Source organism: Calonectris borealis, chromosome W (assembly GCF_964195595.1).
Source record: "Calonectris borealis chromosome W, bCalBor7.hap1.2, whole genome shotgun sequence".
In the NCBI taxonomy this organism is placed as follows: Eukaryota; Metazoa; Chordata; class Aves; order Procellariiformes; family Procellariidae; genus Calonectris; species Calonectris borealis.
The window spans coordinates 38219821-38237371 of record NC_134351.1 but is presented as its reverse complement, the minus strand read 5'-3'; the positions used below and the strand labels follow the sequence as shown (position 1 = coordinate 38237371).

Here is a 17551-nt window from a genome sequence, read left to right as displayed (position 1 = left end):
GTGTCTGTAGGCACCCCGAGACATGCTGTTTATGACAGCTGGCTATGGGTGAATCCTGTGGCTTTGCCTTTGTTATACTTGGGGGTCCTTGAAATCCCAGTCCAGATGCATGGGAGTAGTTGTTATCCATAGGTGAGATTTAGGAACTCTGTGAGTTTCTCTTGCGTAGTGGCATTAAGAAATCACGTGAGGATCTGAGGAGCTGGACGGTGAGTTAATGAGCACTGTGCAATGATGTCATGATGGTATCATACAGGATGATATGCAGTAGTGTTAGTGGCAGTAGGACTAATAAATTTTTGCAAAGCTGAAACTGGACACAGCATTACTGGTTTGAAATGCACTTCGTGTACTTGCAGGTAATGCTCAGATGTAAGGATATTCCTCCCTTGGCTTCAAATTCTCAATCTACATCTCACTTCCATCCAGAGTTAATGGAAGCGATTCCAGTGATTCTCAATCTACATCTCACTTCCATCAACTCGTTGAGTTTATGCAAACTAAAAACTTAACAGAAAATCAGTTTGTAACAATCATATTTTATCTTTAAAAAAAAAGAAAATAATCTGTATCTGCCTATCATCTACTGTAAGGGGATCATGAGCACCTTATTCTGTGTTTGCGCAGATCAGAGCAAGAGTATAACAACTCATCAAGGAACTGCTGAGGGCGCCTGGGCATCCCAGGAACATAAAGGAGTACTTGTAACAACGGCAACAGCAGTGGCGATGTCCTGAATGGGAGTGTGTGACATCAGCAAACGGTATCAAAGAGAAAAGTCCCTCCTCCAAAATAAAGTGAAGAGTATATTGCTGGATAGTGAGTCAGTCGACAGAAGACAACCAGAGATACATGTCCAGAAACGCATGGAAAAAAGTTAACTACGTCAGGGTTTCTTGGAAAAGCTCATAAAGGAAGGACAGTAATTATAATTGGCTTGGTGTAGAAGGATTAAAAAGAGAACTGAGAGTTAAATTACAACTGCTTAGAAAAAGACTATTTATTGAGATACATTAAAACAGAATAAGATAGTAGGAAAACTTCTACCTAAACTGTAAGATGTGTTGCCGTGACGCAGAAGTCCATAGTCATGAAGTACATGAACCATCTTGGCATGAGATTGGTTTGAAGTACATCATGGCATATATATATTTGAAATATAGTTTCTGTATTTGAACTTTGTTGCCATATTTTTACTGTGCCATGCTATAGTTTTATAGTATAACACAGTATTGCTAAAATTCATGAGGGTTCATTTACAGTATTCATAGTCCTGAGGTTAGATGAGCTTCATGTGATTATAGGATCAAACTTCCATACTCGATTGCTTAAAGTTTCATCCCTGTGGACTAATCCGAAAGAGGATGAAATATCAGTGGACTTTCAGTGGGCATTAGCTCACCTGAGCATTAGCACAAACTCTGAAATCCATGTCAGGTATGTAAATTGGTAAGATTTTTGCAAAAAGTATGGGTATGCCCTATGCAATCCCCCAAGGTCCTCACTGATTTTGCCTGGGACTATAGTTTGACAACTTGAAAATCACTGCAGATATACTGGGAAGTAGATTCAGACACCCAGTTTGGGAAATGTTAGCTGTTTCCTTTGCAGTAGAGAAAAAGTAATGAAATACTGAAAAATACTGAAGTGGTATGAATTGCTGTAATTGCTGTGATTCAGAGCTGGGCAGTTCCAGATGGAAGAGAATAAGCTTACTTAACAGTCAGTGGGCAGGATATGGAAAATTATGGGTCCTGCATATCTGTAGCTTGGCCGTCTTCCGCATTGGTAGTGTTTTGCATTACTGTGTATGCTGTTAACACCTTGGTATATATGAATGGTGTGGTCACACTATAGCTGCTTGGGGAACTATAACTTTGAACTGTGTAAAACTGATTCACGTGATTTCCATGGAGAGGGTTTTTTTCTAATGGAAGATGGTTAATTAGAGTAGAAAGGTAGGAAAATACAAGGCGCAAATGTATGCTTATCTCATCCAGCTATGCAGTTAGCTTACCTGCTTTTTAGTTATATTGTACCTTGAATGGGATGTGAAAGTAATATCTCAGCAGGGGGGTTTCCACATATTTGTATTCATAGAATCACAGAATATCTCGAGTTGGAAGGGACCCATAAGGATCATTGAGTCCAACTCCCTGCTCCTCGCAGGACTACCTAACACTAAACCATATGACTAAGAGCGTCGTCCAGAGGCTCCTTGAACTCTGACAGCCTTGGGGCCGTGACCACTTCCCTGGGGAGCCTGTTCCAGTGACCGACCACCCTCTCAGTGAAGAACCTTTTCCTAATGTCCAATCCGATCTTCCCCTGACGCAGCTTCATTCCATTTCCTCGTGTCCTATCGCTGGTCACCAGAGAGAGGAGATCAGCACCTCCCCCTCCGCTGCCCCCCTTGAGGAAGTTGTAGACTGCAATGAGGTCACCCCTCAGCCTTCTCTTCTCCAAGCTGAACAAGCCAAGTGACCTCAGCCGCTCCTCATAAGTCTTGCCCTCGAGACCTTTCACCATCTTGGTCGCCCTCCTCTGGACACACTCTAATAGCTTGATGTCCCTCTTCTATTGAGCCGCCCAAAACTGCACACAGTACTCGAGGTGGGGCCGCACCAGTGCAGCGTAGAGTGGGACAATCACCTCCCTCGACCGGCTAGCTATGCTGTGCTTGATGCACCCCAGGACACGGTTGGCCCTTTTGGCTGCCAGGGCACACTGTTGACTCACGTTCAACTTGCCATCAACCCAAACCCCCAGATCTCTTTCCACGGGGCTGCTCTCCGGCCTCTCGTCCCCCAATTTGTACGTATAACCAGGATTACCCCGTCCCAGGTGCAGAATCCGGCACTTGCTCTTGTTAAATTTCATATGGTTGGTGATTGCCCAGCTCTCTAGTCTATCCAGATCTCTCTGTAAGGCCTCTCTACCCTCAAGGGAGTCCACAGCTCCTCCTAGTTTAGTGTCATCGGCAAACTTACTTAATGTACATTCGATTCCTGCGTCCAGGTCACTGATAAAAAACATTAAAGGGCACTGGCCCTAAAATTGAGCCCTGGGGAACCCCACTGGTGACTGGCTGCCAGCCTGATGTAACCCCATTTACTAGAACTCTTTGAGCCCGACCCGTCAGCCAACTGCTCACCCAACGTATTATGGACTTGTCTAGCTGTGTGCTGGACATTTTGTCCAGAAGGATACTGTGAGAGACAGTATCAAAAGCTTTGCTAAAATCCAAACCCACCACACCTACTGGCTTCCCTTGGTCAACTAGATGGGTCACCTTGTCATAAAAGGAAATTAAGTTGGTTAAGCAGGACTTTTCCCCTCGTGAACCCATGCTGGCTATGACCAATGACTGCGTTCTCTCTCAAGTGTTTTTCAATAACTCCCAGAATAACCTTCTCCATAAGTTTACCAGGCACTGAAGTGAGACTGACAGGCCTGTAATTACCAGGGTCTTCCTTCTTTCCCTTCTTGAAAATTGGGACAACATTTGCCAGCTTCCAGTCGACCGGGACCTCTCCGGACTCCCAAGACCATTGAAAAATAATGGAGAGAGGTCCTGCAATAACATCGGCCAGCTCTTTCAGTACCCTGGGATGAATCCCATTGGGCCCCATGGACTTATGTGCATCCAGCTGGAGCAGCAAGTCTCGAACAAGTTCAGGGTTGGCTGGGAGTTTATCATCCCCCCAGTCACGGTCTTCCAACACAGGGCTCCGGGGGTCCCAGGGCCCATCATCAGTGTTAAAGACAGAGGCGAAGGCGGCATTAAACGGCTCTGCTTTGTCTACGTCCCTATTTGTGAGGTGACCGACCTCATTAAGCAACAGACCAATGTTATCTCTGATCCTCCTTTTGCTGTTGACATATTTAAAAAAGCCCTTTTTGTTGTCCTTCACACTGCTCGCCAGCTTGAACTCTAATCGAGCTTTGGCTGCACAAATTTTCTCCCTGCAGTGGCGAACAGCATCTCTGTAGTCCTCCCGTGTCGCCTGTCCTTGCTTCCAATGTCCATACACTTTCCTTTTCCGCCTAAGTTCTAGAAGAAGATCCCTGCTCAGCCAAGCCGGCCTTCTGCCCCGCTTGCTTGACTTCCGACACTTTGGAATTGCCTGCTCCTGCGCTCTTAAGAGATGGCTCTTAAAAAGTGACCAGCATTCATGGACCCCAATACCTTCAAAAGCAGATTCCCAGGGGACCTTACTGACTAGCTCCTTCAGCAGCCCAAAGTCTGCTCTCCCCATATCCAGGGTCAAAGTTTTGCTGGCAGTTTTTCTACTGTCTCCAACGATTTGAAACTCAACTACTTTATGGTCACTGTGACCAAGACAGCAACCAATCACCACTTTGCCCACGAGTCCCTCTCTGTTTACAAACAACAAATCTAGGAGGGCACCTTTCCTAGTCGGCTCCCTTAGTACCTGCACCAAGAAGTTATCTTCAACGTGCTTCAGGAATTTCCTGGACCTGTTTGTGTCCGCTGTATGATATTCCCAGTTGACGTCTGGGAAGTTAAAATCGCCCATAAGGACGAGGGCAGCAGATCTAGAGATATCCCTTAATTCCTTATAGAATAATTCATTGGTGTCGTCGTCCTGGCTGGGTGGTCGATAGTAGACTCCCACAACAACATCCGCTTTATTTGCTCTCCCCTTCATCCTTACCCAGAGGCTCTCAACTGTGTCATCGCCAACTGCAAGCGCCATACAATCCAACCCCTCCCTTACATACAGCGCCACGCCCCCGCCTCGCCTGCCCTGCCTATGCCTCCTGAAGACCCTATAACCGTCCATCACGGCACCCCGGTCACAGGACTCATGCCACCAGGTTTCGCTTATGCCAATGATGTCGTAGCTCTGGGACTGGGCCAAAGCTTCTAGCTCCTCTTGTTTATTCCTCATGCTGCGCGCGTTAGTATAAAGACATTTCAAATGTGCTCCAGTGTACTCAGCACATCGTGGAGCAGACTGAAGGACCTCGCTAGCACATCGTCCCTCAAACATTGACGTGCCGCCCCCAGGCTTATCTCTAGCGAGCCTGGTTTTATCCCTTTCCCCCTTCAAAACTAGTTTAAAGCTCTTTCAATGAGCCCTGCTAACTCCTGTGCAAAGATCCTTTTCCCCCTTTGAGAAAGGTGCACCCTGTCTGTCGCCAGCAGGCCTGGTGTCGTGTAGACCGACCCATGATCAAAAAACCCAAAATTCTGCCAGTGACACCAGTCACGGAGCCAGGTATTGATCTGTCGGGTCTTCCTGTTTCTTCCCTCATCATTCCCTGCAACTGGAAGGATAGAGGAGAACACTACTTGTGCTCCTGAACCCTTAACCAGTCGTCCCAAGGCCCTGAAGTCTCTCTTGATTGTCCTCGGACTTCTAGTTGCAGCTTCATTGCTGCCTACCTGAAAGAGCAATAATGGATAATAATCTGAGGGCTGTACCAGGGTAGGAAGTTTTCTCGTTGTCGTGGTTTAACCTGGCAGCAGCCAAATACCACGCAGCCGCTCACTCACTCCCCCCACCCCCAGCGGGACGGGGAGAGAATCGGAAGGGTAAGAGTGAGAAAAACTCGTGGGTTGAGATAAAGACAGTTTAATAGGGAAAGCAAAAGCCGCACACGCAAGCAAAGCAAAACAAGGAATTCATTCACCACTTCCCATCGGCAGGCAGGTGTTCAGCCATCTCCAGGAAAGCAGGGCTCCATCACGCGTAACGGTTACTTGGGAAGACACACGCCATCACTCCAAACGCCCCCCCTCCTTCTTCTTCACCCAGCCTTATATGCTGAGCATGACGTCATATGGTATGGAATAGCCTATTGGCCAGCTGGGCCAGCCGCCCTGGCCACGCTCCCTCCCAGCCCCCTGCACATCTGGCAGGGCATGGGAAGATGAAAAGTCCTTGACTAGCGTAAACAATACCTAGCAACAACCAAAACATCAGTGTGTCATCAACATTATTCTCACACTACATCCAAAACACAGCACTATACCAATTAATAGGAAGAAAATCAACTCCATCCCAGCCAAAACCAGGACACTCGTCACATCTTTAACCTGGGCCCCAGGGAGGCAGCAGACTTCCCCAAGAAGTGGGTCCGGTTGGCATATTGGGCCTTCTGTTCCCCTCAGAAGAGAGTCTCCTATGACAATGACCCATCTTTTTTTCTTTATGGAAGTGGTTTTGATGTGGGGCGCAGGCCGACTTAACCTTGGCGACACCTCCAAGCTAGTTGAACCATCGTCCTCATCATTATTCGGTTCCACTTGCAGAGCCTCGTACCTATTATGCAAGGGCACCTGGGAAGGTGAGGTAGTCACAGAGGAGACGTGCCTGCTGCGCCGGGCAGGAGCTTGTCGCCATTCCCCCCTATCCCTTAAGTCACCGCGTTCTGCTGGGTGGAGAGAGGATGGGGAATCCTCCGTATCGTGTCCTGTCTGCCTGACAGGTCTGTCCCAGGGATGGTAGGGTGCGGTTCCAGTAGGCAATCTCCTTCTCAGACTCCCTGATACTCCTCAACCTACTCACCTCCTCCCGGAGCTCTGCCACTAAGCTGAGGAGTTCTTTTACCTGGGCGTACCTCCTACAGGTGTACTTACTACTGCCATCTGGTACTGGCATAAGAGTAGGATCCACCCTGCAGCCTGCCACCTGGGTGGCAGCATGTTCCCACCGGAGCTCTGTCTGGGAAGCTGCGTCAGTCGCGGTGGGTGCAGAGTTTAGAGAGGACAGCCTCTAAAGATGTTCAGCAAACCCGGCAGCTTTTCTGCTGCCACTCACATTGCTGATGACGCACATTGTGGGGTAGCTCTGCTGTGCAGTAGAGGTCAGAGACAGCAACATTTTAGTAGACCCGATGTGCAAATTATAATCACAGCATTTGGAGGTTGGCTCTCACCTGTAATTAAAAAACCAGCATAAACTAAAATGGAAAATACAATCATCAAAAATTTCTACTTTTTATTAGAGCTCAACTAAAAGAACTGTTAATTGCCTTCAAGATTAGTGCATCTTCAATATCTTTTATAATCTGTGTAATTTCGTCCTGAGGGCTGTCTAATGTTGAACCACACATTATTAGTTACCATGGAGACCTTCAAGCACCGTATAAAGACATCTTCACAATTACTCTGGTCCCTATTTGACACATTCATGGAACATATACTTCTTCTAGCCCTTTTTAACCCTTTTTCCCACAGTAGTATATTTCTTACAGCAAAGGAAGGGTGGTGGGTTTTTTTTTGTAGCTGTCAGATATTCTAAAATCCAAATAAACACAGGCCAAAAAGTATAAAAATTGTCGAGGAAAATTTGGTGTCAGTCCGTTTCATCATTTCTTATAGGTGGCCAAGCTTTAGACTGAATGTAGAACAGAAGCTACGTTAAAAAAAAAAAAAAGAATAATAAAAGCCTTCTTACCCATGAGATACATGAGGTCCAGTAATATTCGGAGTTATTGTCGTCCAGAAAGGAAGTCCTGGGACTATATGGCTTGGGACACTGTTCTAGTAAGTCAGTAGTGGTATCAGATGCACTATCTGGCACAAATTTTGCACTCTCTTCTTACTCAGAGGGTCTGTTGTAGACAGTCTTAGTCACAGGCAACAGGGCTGCAAAATGAACCTGAGTGAGCTCTGGACAAGTGGAGAACAGAACAAAAAAAGAGCCATCCCTTCAAAATTATCTGTAGCCGTTACTTCACTTTGTAGTATTCCTCCCATCTCCAATGTTCTCTCCTTTCTGGATTAGAGCAGTCCTACACATCGTGCAACCCATTCTCTGTGTAGGATTGTGGCAACTTTTAAATGATAGAGCAAGATGATAGGTAGGAAAACTTTATCCCTTCATGGCATGCTATATCCCCTTTCAAGAACTGATGCTTGAATATGTTCCTGGAATAACATGAAAAGTAGCCAGTGTGCCCACATATGGTTTTGCTGGGGAGTGCAGGTGCAGTCCCATCTGCAAACAGTAAATATTGTTCTTTTAGGAAGGTGTTCTTTCACCTTCCTTGACAATGTAAGATAAAATGCTGTGTTTTGTGTGGGAGGAACTGAGAGGTGGCACAGATGATCTGATGATTTTCCAATGTGATTTTTCATATGTAATGTCAGGACTTTTGGCCAAGAGGCAAGGCAGGGGGCTGCAGCAATAACCTCCCAAATTGCCAAGTGAGTTTTGACAGGACTCATCTGGCAAATCTGCAGCATCAACAGGAGGGTTTTCAGGCTGGTGGCATGGGTAGATTTCAGATTGAGCAAATTAGCTAACAAAATGGATTTTGAAGGTTGCTGTGTTACACTGAGAGGTCTTTGCCATGGACAAAGGAAGCGACAAATACCTTTCCTTGAAACGGATGCCAGCCACAAGCTGTAAATCAGCCAGCAGGGAGGTAAAGCAACTAGAGAGACTCATTTATCTCCCGAGAGAATGAGTGTCACATCAAGAAAGCTCATGTTTGATCATCCACAGGCCACTTGGGACTCTAACGCTGGCACATAAAGCAGTTGTCGAGCTTTGTGGTTTTTTGTTTTTTGTTTTTTTTTTTAAATCCTGAAAAATTAAACCCCCTACTGGCAAAGCCTATCCTAGTGTCCATCAGCTCTTGTTATTTCACCATAAGCCTGACTTTCACCTCTTCTTTCATGCTTTCTCTTTAGGTCAAAATAACTGCAGCTGCCTTTTAGTCTTTGGCTGTCAGACTGAGCTGAGCTGTTCTGCGCCTTTTGTAGCACTGTTGTCTCTTCCCCTAAACTGGTGGTGTATTTTCTTAATGAAACATAGGTTGGAGTTATCTAAAAGTCCAATTTTAAATGTCAGAGCAATGTAAACTTTTGTGTTATCAGTAAATAAGTGTTGTTCCCCAGGGTTCAATATTGGGGCCAGTCCTGTTTAACATCTTTATCAATGATCTGGACGAGGGGATCGAGTGCTCCCTCAGTAAGTTTGCAGACGACACCAAGTTGGGCGGGAGTGTTGATCTGCTCGAGGGTAGGAAGGCTCTGCAGAGGGACCTGGACAGGCTGGATCGATGGGCCGAGGCCAACTGTATGAGATTCAACAAGGCCAAGTGCCGGGTCCTGCACTTGGGTCACAACAACCCCAGGCAACGCTACAGGCTTGGGGAAGAGTGGCTGGAAAGCTGCCTGGTGGAAAAGGACCTGGGGGTGTTGGTCGACAGCTGGCTGAATATGAGCTGATAGTGTGCCCAGGTGGCCAAGAAGGCCAATAGCATCCTGGCCCGTATCAGAAATAGTGTGGCCAGCAGGAGCAGGGAAGCGATTGTCCCTTTGTACTCGGCACTGGTGAGGCTGCACCTCAATACTGTGTTCTGTTTTGGGCCCCTCACTACAAGAAGGACATGGAGGTGCTGGAGCGTGTCCAGAGAAGGGCAACGAAGCTGGTGAAGGGCCTGGAGAACAAGTCCTATGAGGAGCGGCTGAGGGAACTGGGGTTGTTTAGTCTGGAGAAGGGGAGGCTGAGGGGAGACCTCATCGCGCTCTACAACTACCTGAAAGGAGGTTGTCGTGAGGTGGGTGTTGGTCTCTTCTCCCAAGTAACTAGCGATAGGACGAGAGGAAATGGCCTCAAGTTGTGCCAAGGGAGGTTTAGATTGTATATTAGGAAAAATTTCTTCACCGAAAGGGTTGTCGAGCATTGGAACAGGCTGCCCAGGGAAGTGGTGGAGTCACCATCCCTGGAAGTATTTAAAAGACGTGTAGATGTGGCGCTTAGGGACATGGTTTAGTGGTGGACTTGGCAGTGTTAGGTTTATGGTTGGAGTCGATGATCTTAGAGGTCTTTTCCAACCTAAATGATTCTATGATTCTATGATTCTCAATAATTCTGAAATTCTCCTTACTGTTGGCAACTGGTTTAAGAGTGAAGGAATGTCTTGCATGTAATTACATTACCAGGAGCTTGGTTAGTTCGGCTTAGCCAATCAACTGTGTAATACTTTTTATCCGTGGAGCAGTTATTTACTTTTTTACATGTTTTTATCTTTTAACTTTTTTAATGTCCAGCTAAAACTGTGAGAGTTAGAGTAGCACTTTATTTACCAACATTTTAAATTGTTTAGATACACTGAAGTGAAAGATAAGCTAAATGTTGTTTCTCTCCAGGAGAGTATTTGTAGAAGTGGGTTGTTCACTGGAAATGGCAATAAGAGACCCCATAATGTGGTATAATCTTTGATTATGCCTTTGCTAGTTTCAGGATGTCAGGAACTTTTCCATTGTAATGAAACTGTGAGTGAATGGCAACATCCTTCTTCCAGCTGAAAAGATAATTCCTTCTGAATTACTGTGCATCAAACCAGGGTGCATTGCACTACTGACATGTGAGTTGCTGCTTACAGAAGAGGAATACCTGTGCTGCTCAAGCCACATGGCTGCTGCTGCTGCTGGGTCTCCATCTCAACTCAGCTCCTAAAATAATTACTGCTTCATCACTGAAGCACATCAGGCTCCTTTGAACAAACCTGTAATGTTTCTGCAGCACTCTGCTTTTAACTGTTGTTATTCACAGTGATGTAGACAAAAAGCTGTAGGTTGCCTGCGTAGACTTGTGGGAGACAGAGCTGGCTGGCAGCAGTCTTCTTTTATATTAGGGTTAGAAAGCAACATTTCATTCAGTTCATGTCACTTACTGAAAAAAACTGTAAAGGACAGGAAACTTATCCCGGCAGTTCCAGTGAATGCGTTACTGGAGAGAGTAAGTAGTTTCCTCCATTGCTCATTTGCTAGTGGAGAGATGCTCAGCTGAACAAGGGCCAGAAATGGAAGTGGTAATCATTAAACAAGTAAATCCACCAGTTAGAATAGAATATAATAGAATAGACTATTTCAGTTGGAAGGGACCTACAACGATCATCTAGTCCAACTGCCTGACCACTTCAGGGCTGACCAGAAGTTAAAGCATGCTATTAAGGGCATTGTCCAAATGCCTCTTAAATACTGACAGGCATGGGGCATTGACCACCTCTCTAGGAAGCCTGTTCCAGGGTTTGACCACCCTCTCACAGTAAAGAAATGCTTCCTAATGTCCAGTCTAAACCTCCCCTGATGCAGCTTTGAACCGTTCCCATGCGTCCTATCACTGGATCCCAGGGAGAAGAGATCAGCACCTCCCTCTCTACGTCCCCTCCTCAGGAAGCTGCAGAGAGCAATGAGGTCACCCCTCAGCCTCCTTTTCTCCAAGCTAGACAAACCCAGAGTCCTTAGCCACCCCTCATAGGACATGCCTTCCAGCCCTCTCACCAGCTTTGTTGCCCTCCTCTGGATGCATTCAAGGACCTTCACATCCTTTTTAAATTGTGGGGCCCAGAACTGGACACAGTACTCAAGGTGAGGCCGCACCAATGCTGAATACAGCAGGATAATCACCTCTCTTGACCGGCTGGTTATACTGTTTGATGCACCCCAGGATGTGGTTTGCCCTCTTGGCTGCCAGGGCACACTGCTGCCTCATGTTGAGCCTGCTGTCAACCAGCACCCCCAGTTGCGCTCTCCCAAAAAAAATCGTGGCAGAACATACTTCCCAATCCTGAGAGGTGCTAAGTCCTCTGTGCAGGGGGAGGAGGACATACTTGGTGCTGTGGGATGAGGGTGCTCAGCACCTTACAGAATCTCACGCGGTCAGCTGCAATATTTGTGCGTCTGGGCATGGGAACTGTGGTCTGCAAATTTCTCCCCTATCTGTACAACTATTCAGACACAACGTTGAAGTGTGATTTGAATGTTCAGAATAGCAGATAGTGGTTAACGGTTTTTAAAAATGGGTCAAAAGTTGCCATTTTCCCCCTGGGTTTTTTTTGAGAGACATTCCTTTGTCTTCCGGCGGTTGAGAAAATAACCCTCCAAGTTGGTCATTTTGGTTAATTTGGAGGTTCCCTCTAGTTAATCAGTTCCATAGGGAAGACATGTTTTTCATGTGTCAATTGCCATTGCTTTTTTTTTCTTTTTTTTTTTTTTTAGGTGAACATGTTTGTGGAAGGATTCCATGATGCTATTCTTCTTTATGCTCTAGCTTTACAGGAAGTCCTGAAGTTTGGTTTCAGTAAGAAAGATGGGGAAAAAATTGTTCAGCAAACATGGAACAGAACATATGAAGGTAAGAGTTAATATGGAATTCCAGCTTTCAGTGTCAAAAAAATTCAGGTCTTTGTTGTGTGCAGAGTAAGGACCCATGCTTATTCCACTCTTAAATGAGAGGAAAATAACCATATGAAACCATATACATCTTTAAGGCTGGCCCACATACCTCACCAGTCTGACTTTTTTTGCACCAACCCTTGAGGTCTTATTCAGCTCAAAAAACTCCTAACAATGTAATGACCCTCACTGATGTTGTAAAGAAATACCAATAATTTTCTCAGGCTCCTTGTTTGTTGTCCTGGTTCCGGCTGGGACAGAGTTAACTTTCTTCCCAGTAGCTTGGGGGGTGTGCTGTGTTTTGGGTTTGGTGTGAAAGGAGCGTTGATGGCCCATTGATGCTTTGGTTGTTGCTGGGTGATGCTTGCACCGGGGAGGGGGAGCACAGCCGGGGTGGTGGACCCAGCTGGCCAATGGGGTATTCTATACCATGTGACATCATGCTCAGTATAAAAACCAAGGGGGGGGGGGGGCTTGCCTCCCATTCGTGACACGCGGTCGGTGAGCAGTTGCATTGCGCATCGTCTGCTTTGTATATTCTATTATTGTTGTTGTTCTCATTGTTATTCTTACTGTTCTACTTTGTTTTATTTCAATTATTAAACTGTTTTTATCTCAACCCGGGAGTTTTCCTACTTGTGCCCTCCCGATTCTCTCCCCCATCCCACTGCAGGCGGGGGGGTGATCGAGCGGCTGCGTGGGGTTTATTTGCTGGCTGGGGTTAAACCACGACAGTCCTTTTTGGCGCCCAACGTGGGGCAGCGAAGGGTTGAGATAACAACAGATTAACTAGAGCGTATTAAGGAATTTATATCTGGTAACATATTAATTTGCTCTGCACCATGCTCTTGTTTTTACTGTACCTGTTAAAGATTGGAGTTGGTTTTTGTAGTCTGCTGTGCTCTGCAGTGATTAATGATGTTTTGCCTGGGAGGTTTGTTACTAAAACGCTAGCATTGGGGGTTATTTGGTATTTGGGATTTGTAATGAAGCCGTTTCTGTATTTCGGGTACCACCTCATGGAGACCATAAGCAATTATACCTTTTCCTCCGAGAGATTTTTTATGGAGGAAATAGAGAATGGCACCCTCACTACCTTCCTCTATGATGTCGTCTCCTTTGTTAAAATAACTTGCCAGTACCTTGAACATCCCTGGGTAGTTAAGATACATCTATTGGTATCCCTTGGGAATATTGTTTTGGTTTTGTCCAAGGTTAGTAAGCAATTTAAGAATGTCATCCAGAGATCTGCCCCAAGGCTGGATAGTTATGAGTGGCAAGGTGAGTGGGATAGCATGGGCAAATGCCTAAGACGGTAGGCACTGCCAGTGTTCTGGAAATTCACTCCTGAACAAGTGCAGAATCTTTAAAAATTAGTAGAATATTTGGAAAAAGTATGCTGTCACCCTGGCCATTCTAGGGAGACACAAATCACTACAATGTGCTGGGGCCTGGCCCACGCCTACCGAGCCCTGTTTAACACCACTCAGAACCCCCAAGGGGAAGGAAACATCTCTGCAGCTGATGACAAAGCAACAGGCCCTGTGGCTACCCCACCCCCCAGGGCAGGCACGGCAGCTACTCTGCCCCCTGCGACAGAGAACCAACCCATGCCGGTATCAGTCGCCCCTATACAAAAAAGAAGATGCTGGGATAACGGGGCCAGTAGCCTGGAATTAGAGAGTAGGGAAGCCAAGCAGCTGGGATCCCTTTCTAGGGAAGGGGGCATTGACAAAGCAATTGGACAAGGGGCACAAGTCCTCAGCCTCTGGAGGCGACTCCTGTCAGGCGTGAAGGAAAGGTATCCCTTCAAGGAAGATGTTATATGTCACCCAGGCAAGTGGACCACGATGGAGAGAGGTATCCAGTACCTGAGGGAATTAGCCGTGCCGGAGGTGATTTATGATGACCTGAACAACGAGCAGTTATCCAAAGACCCAGATGAAGTCAAATGTACCCGACCCATGTGGCGGAAGTTTGTACGGAGCGCACCAGCGTCACATGCCAACTCATTGGCAATAATGACCTGGAAAGATGGAGAGGAACAAACAGTGGATGAATTGACTGGCCAGCTCTGGCAATATGAAGAAAGTCTCTCTTCCTCCCTACGGGCCTGTGTCTCTGCTGTGGAGAAACTGTCTCAGGAGGTCTAGCAACTCAAAGAGGATATGTCCTGCTCCCCACCTGCACGGGCCAGTGTCTCAGCCATTAGTGAGAGAAGGGATTAAGGAATTTTAGTAGTTGAATGATTAATAGTAGTTAGAAAATTGAATCAGTAGGTAGGGGCTTGATACTTTGTTCCTCACAAGGCCGGCTCAGCCTGATAAGGCCGACTTAGCTATGGTGTAAATTAACTGAGGCGCCTCACAAGGACAGTTCCTGATAAAGAACTAAAAACTTGTCTCAAGAAGCCAGCTAAAACTGACCCTGCGGTATGGACAAAAGTAAGAAGACAACTGAGCCCGCGCAAGAACAAAAGGTTACTAGCGGTGCGAAGAGGAACTATCAGCCTTCATCCCCACGACCCCCGACGACCACCACTAGGAGGCAATGCGCAAGCGCAGATGGGAGGGGTCTATGGAAATGACTTCTTGGAACTCATTTTAATACAAAGCGGGGACAGGTCATGCATATGTATAGGCGTATTACGAAACTCTATGAATATGTAATGTTTTACTGTATATATTTATGGTGAGTGCCGCGTTGAGGCGCGCACGATTTTGGTGGGACTACCCCCCCGTGCTGCCCAGCGCTGAATAAACATACCTACTTTACAATCTCATAGATTGTGGAGTCCGGTTTCCGCAAGTCAGTTTTGGCGAGCCAGCCAGGAGGCTCTCTGCTTCACCACAGGATCGGCTGAGGAGCGGACGCCCCTGGGCGCACCCCGAGCATTTCCTCGGAGGGGACTCCGCTGCCAGCCGCTCACCGTGGGAGTAGACAAGAACCTCCTGAATCCGCGGAAAGGAAAGGTATGTTTTAGGAGAGGGGCCTGTAAGTCGTACGCATGTCTGAGGCTGCTGGTAAATCGCACAGAGATGTCTGGCGTGCAGCATAGTCCCCGTATGGTAGGAGGGTACCCTGCACGGTAATAGGGGGGATTCGCTGACCGATAGAGCGGCCGCTAGCGATCTTGGGAGTAGATCGAGTGAATCCGAGGTTTCTGCTGTATCCCAGTGTTGGGAGCCAGGACGGACCTGCTAATGACTGGTATATTAGAAGCAGGAGAAGGGTAAGCGGACCTCCTTGCAATTACGATTGGGTCATCTTTATGGTTGCAGCTGCTGGGTGGGAGTACAACTAGTCTGAGGAGTTGTACGTGGCACGACCATAAATATTATCATCTGTTGCAACAATTTATTGTGTGACTGAGTGTCTGTGTTGTATGAGTGAGACGCAGCACAGCTGCGAAGCGAGTGCGGAGTTCTGATCCGCGGTTCCGTAATCTCCGCGAGGAGAGCGGCCAGAGACGAACGAAGTGAATGATAGGATCGAGCCTTTGTCTTTTGTGTACGAAAACATTGTAGAATTTTGTGGAAAAGCAGTATTGTACATCTAGAGGGTTCTATGATAAGAAAACCTCCGATAAAATCACTGAGACAGTGCGGGAAGGAAAACCAGTCCCGGCATCTTATTAAAGGTTAAAAGAAAAGATCAATAAAGGGAAGATACGAAATGGGTAACACTCAAAAGGGAGTCTTGAAGAAAAGCCCCTTGGGCTGTGTGCTTGCTCATTGGAGAGATATTGTTGGGATTGGAGGGACGGAAAATAGAAAGGTTCTTATTAAATATTGTAATCAATGGTGGCCATTGTATAAATTGGAAAGTGAGGCTAAATGGCCACTTAATGGATCAATAGACTACAATACTCTCCTACAATTGATGCTATTTCTAAGGAGAGAAGGGAAGTGGGATGAAGTTTCATATGCAGACATGTTTTTCACCCTCCGAAACCATCCGGAGTGGCAAAGGGACTGTGGAATGGCGCCACCACAGGACCCTATGGTACTCGCACTTGAGCGAGAAAATAATAAAGAATTTAAAGGTAAACTGAAGCGGTGTTGCTCGGCATGCAGTATTGGACAGAGGTGTTTGAAAGCAAACAAAATTCACCAGGCGCCAGAACCACATCTAACTGATCTGTTTAAGCCTCCCCCTCGACCACAGGAACAGGATGCGGACTCGGACGAAACTTCTACCCCTCCGGACAGCCCAGTATCGTCCCGTACCAGAAAGAAAACTGCCCCAGCATCCTTACAGGCACCTCTTCGAGAGGCGGTGGCGCCTGATGGCGGGACGATGCTAATCAAGGTACCTTTTTCCACTACTGATTTAGGGGAATGGAAAAGGGTTGCAAAGGATGATAGGAGCGATCCGATCAGTGTAACTAAACATTTTCAGTTTATTGTGAAACAACATAACCCTAATTGGAAGGACATACAATTATTATTAGACTATATGACTGAAACAGAAAAGCAATTGATTTTAAAAACAGCAGGGAGTTTGGCTGATGAATACTATAGGACTACAGGAGGGGATGTTAAGGAATATTTCCCTCTACAAGACCCAAAATGGGATGCGAACAGATCTGCAGAAATGGTAAAACTACAGGGGTATCAGGAGTGGATTTCGAGAGGAATGGAAAAGGCTATAGCCAAAACCATAAACTGGTCAGCTCTATATGCAGTTAAGCAAGGTCCCTCCGAGTCCCCATCTGAATTCCTGGATCGACTGAGGGATGCAATGCGCTGTAACACACCACTGGATCCTGGATCCAAGGTAGGAATACAACAACTAGTCTCTCTGTTCTTGGGTCAGTCCACAGGGGACATTAGGCGCTGTCCTGGTTTCGGCTGGGATAGGGTTAAATTTCTTCCTAGTGCTGTGTTTTGGATTTAGTATGAGGAGAATGTTGATAACACACTGATGTTTTCAGTTGTTGCTAAGTGCCCTGCTAGTCCAAGGACAGCTCCCGTGCCTACTGACTGAGCTAGGTGCACAAGATGGGAGGGAACATAATCAGGACAGCCAGCCCAGCTGGCTAATGGGGTATTCCATACCATGTGACGTCATGCTCAGTATATGAAGGGTAGGCGTGATCCAGGAAGTACCGATCGCTACTTGGTTATCGGTCAGCGCGGGTGGTGAGCAATTGCATTGTGCATCACTCATTTTGTATATTCTATCATTATCATTATTATTTTCCCTTTTTTTTCCCTGTTCTATTAAACTGTCTTTATCTCAACCCACGAGTTTTTCTCACTCTTACCCTTCCGATTCTCTCCCCGTCCCGCTGGGGGTGGGGGGAGTGAGTGAGCGGCTGCGTGGTATTTGGCTGCCTGCCAGGTTAAACCACGACAGTCCTTTTTGGCGCCCAACGTGGGG

The 17551-nt window shown here is 46.6% G+C and overlaps 1 protein-coding gene across 1 annotated transcript in view; it reads left to right on the top strand.

Annotated features, from left to right (window-relative positions):
* Positions 1 to 12136, top strand: part of LOC142074846 (atrial natriuretic peptide receptor 3-like) — a 46092-nt gene extending 33956 nt beyond the window's left edge. The window contains 1 exon segment of the mRNA XM_075135744.1: positions 11990 to 12136. Within this exon segment, the coding sequence (XP_074991845.1) occupies positions 11990 to 12136 (147 nt within the window).
* The last annotated feature ends 5415 nt before the right edge of the window (positions 12137 to 17551 follow it).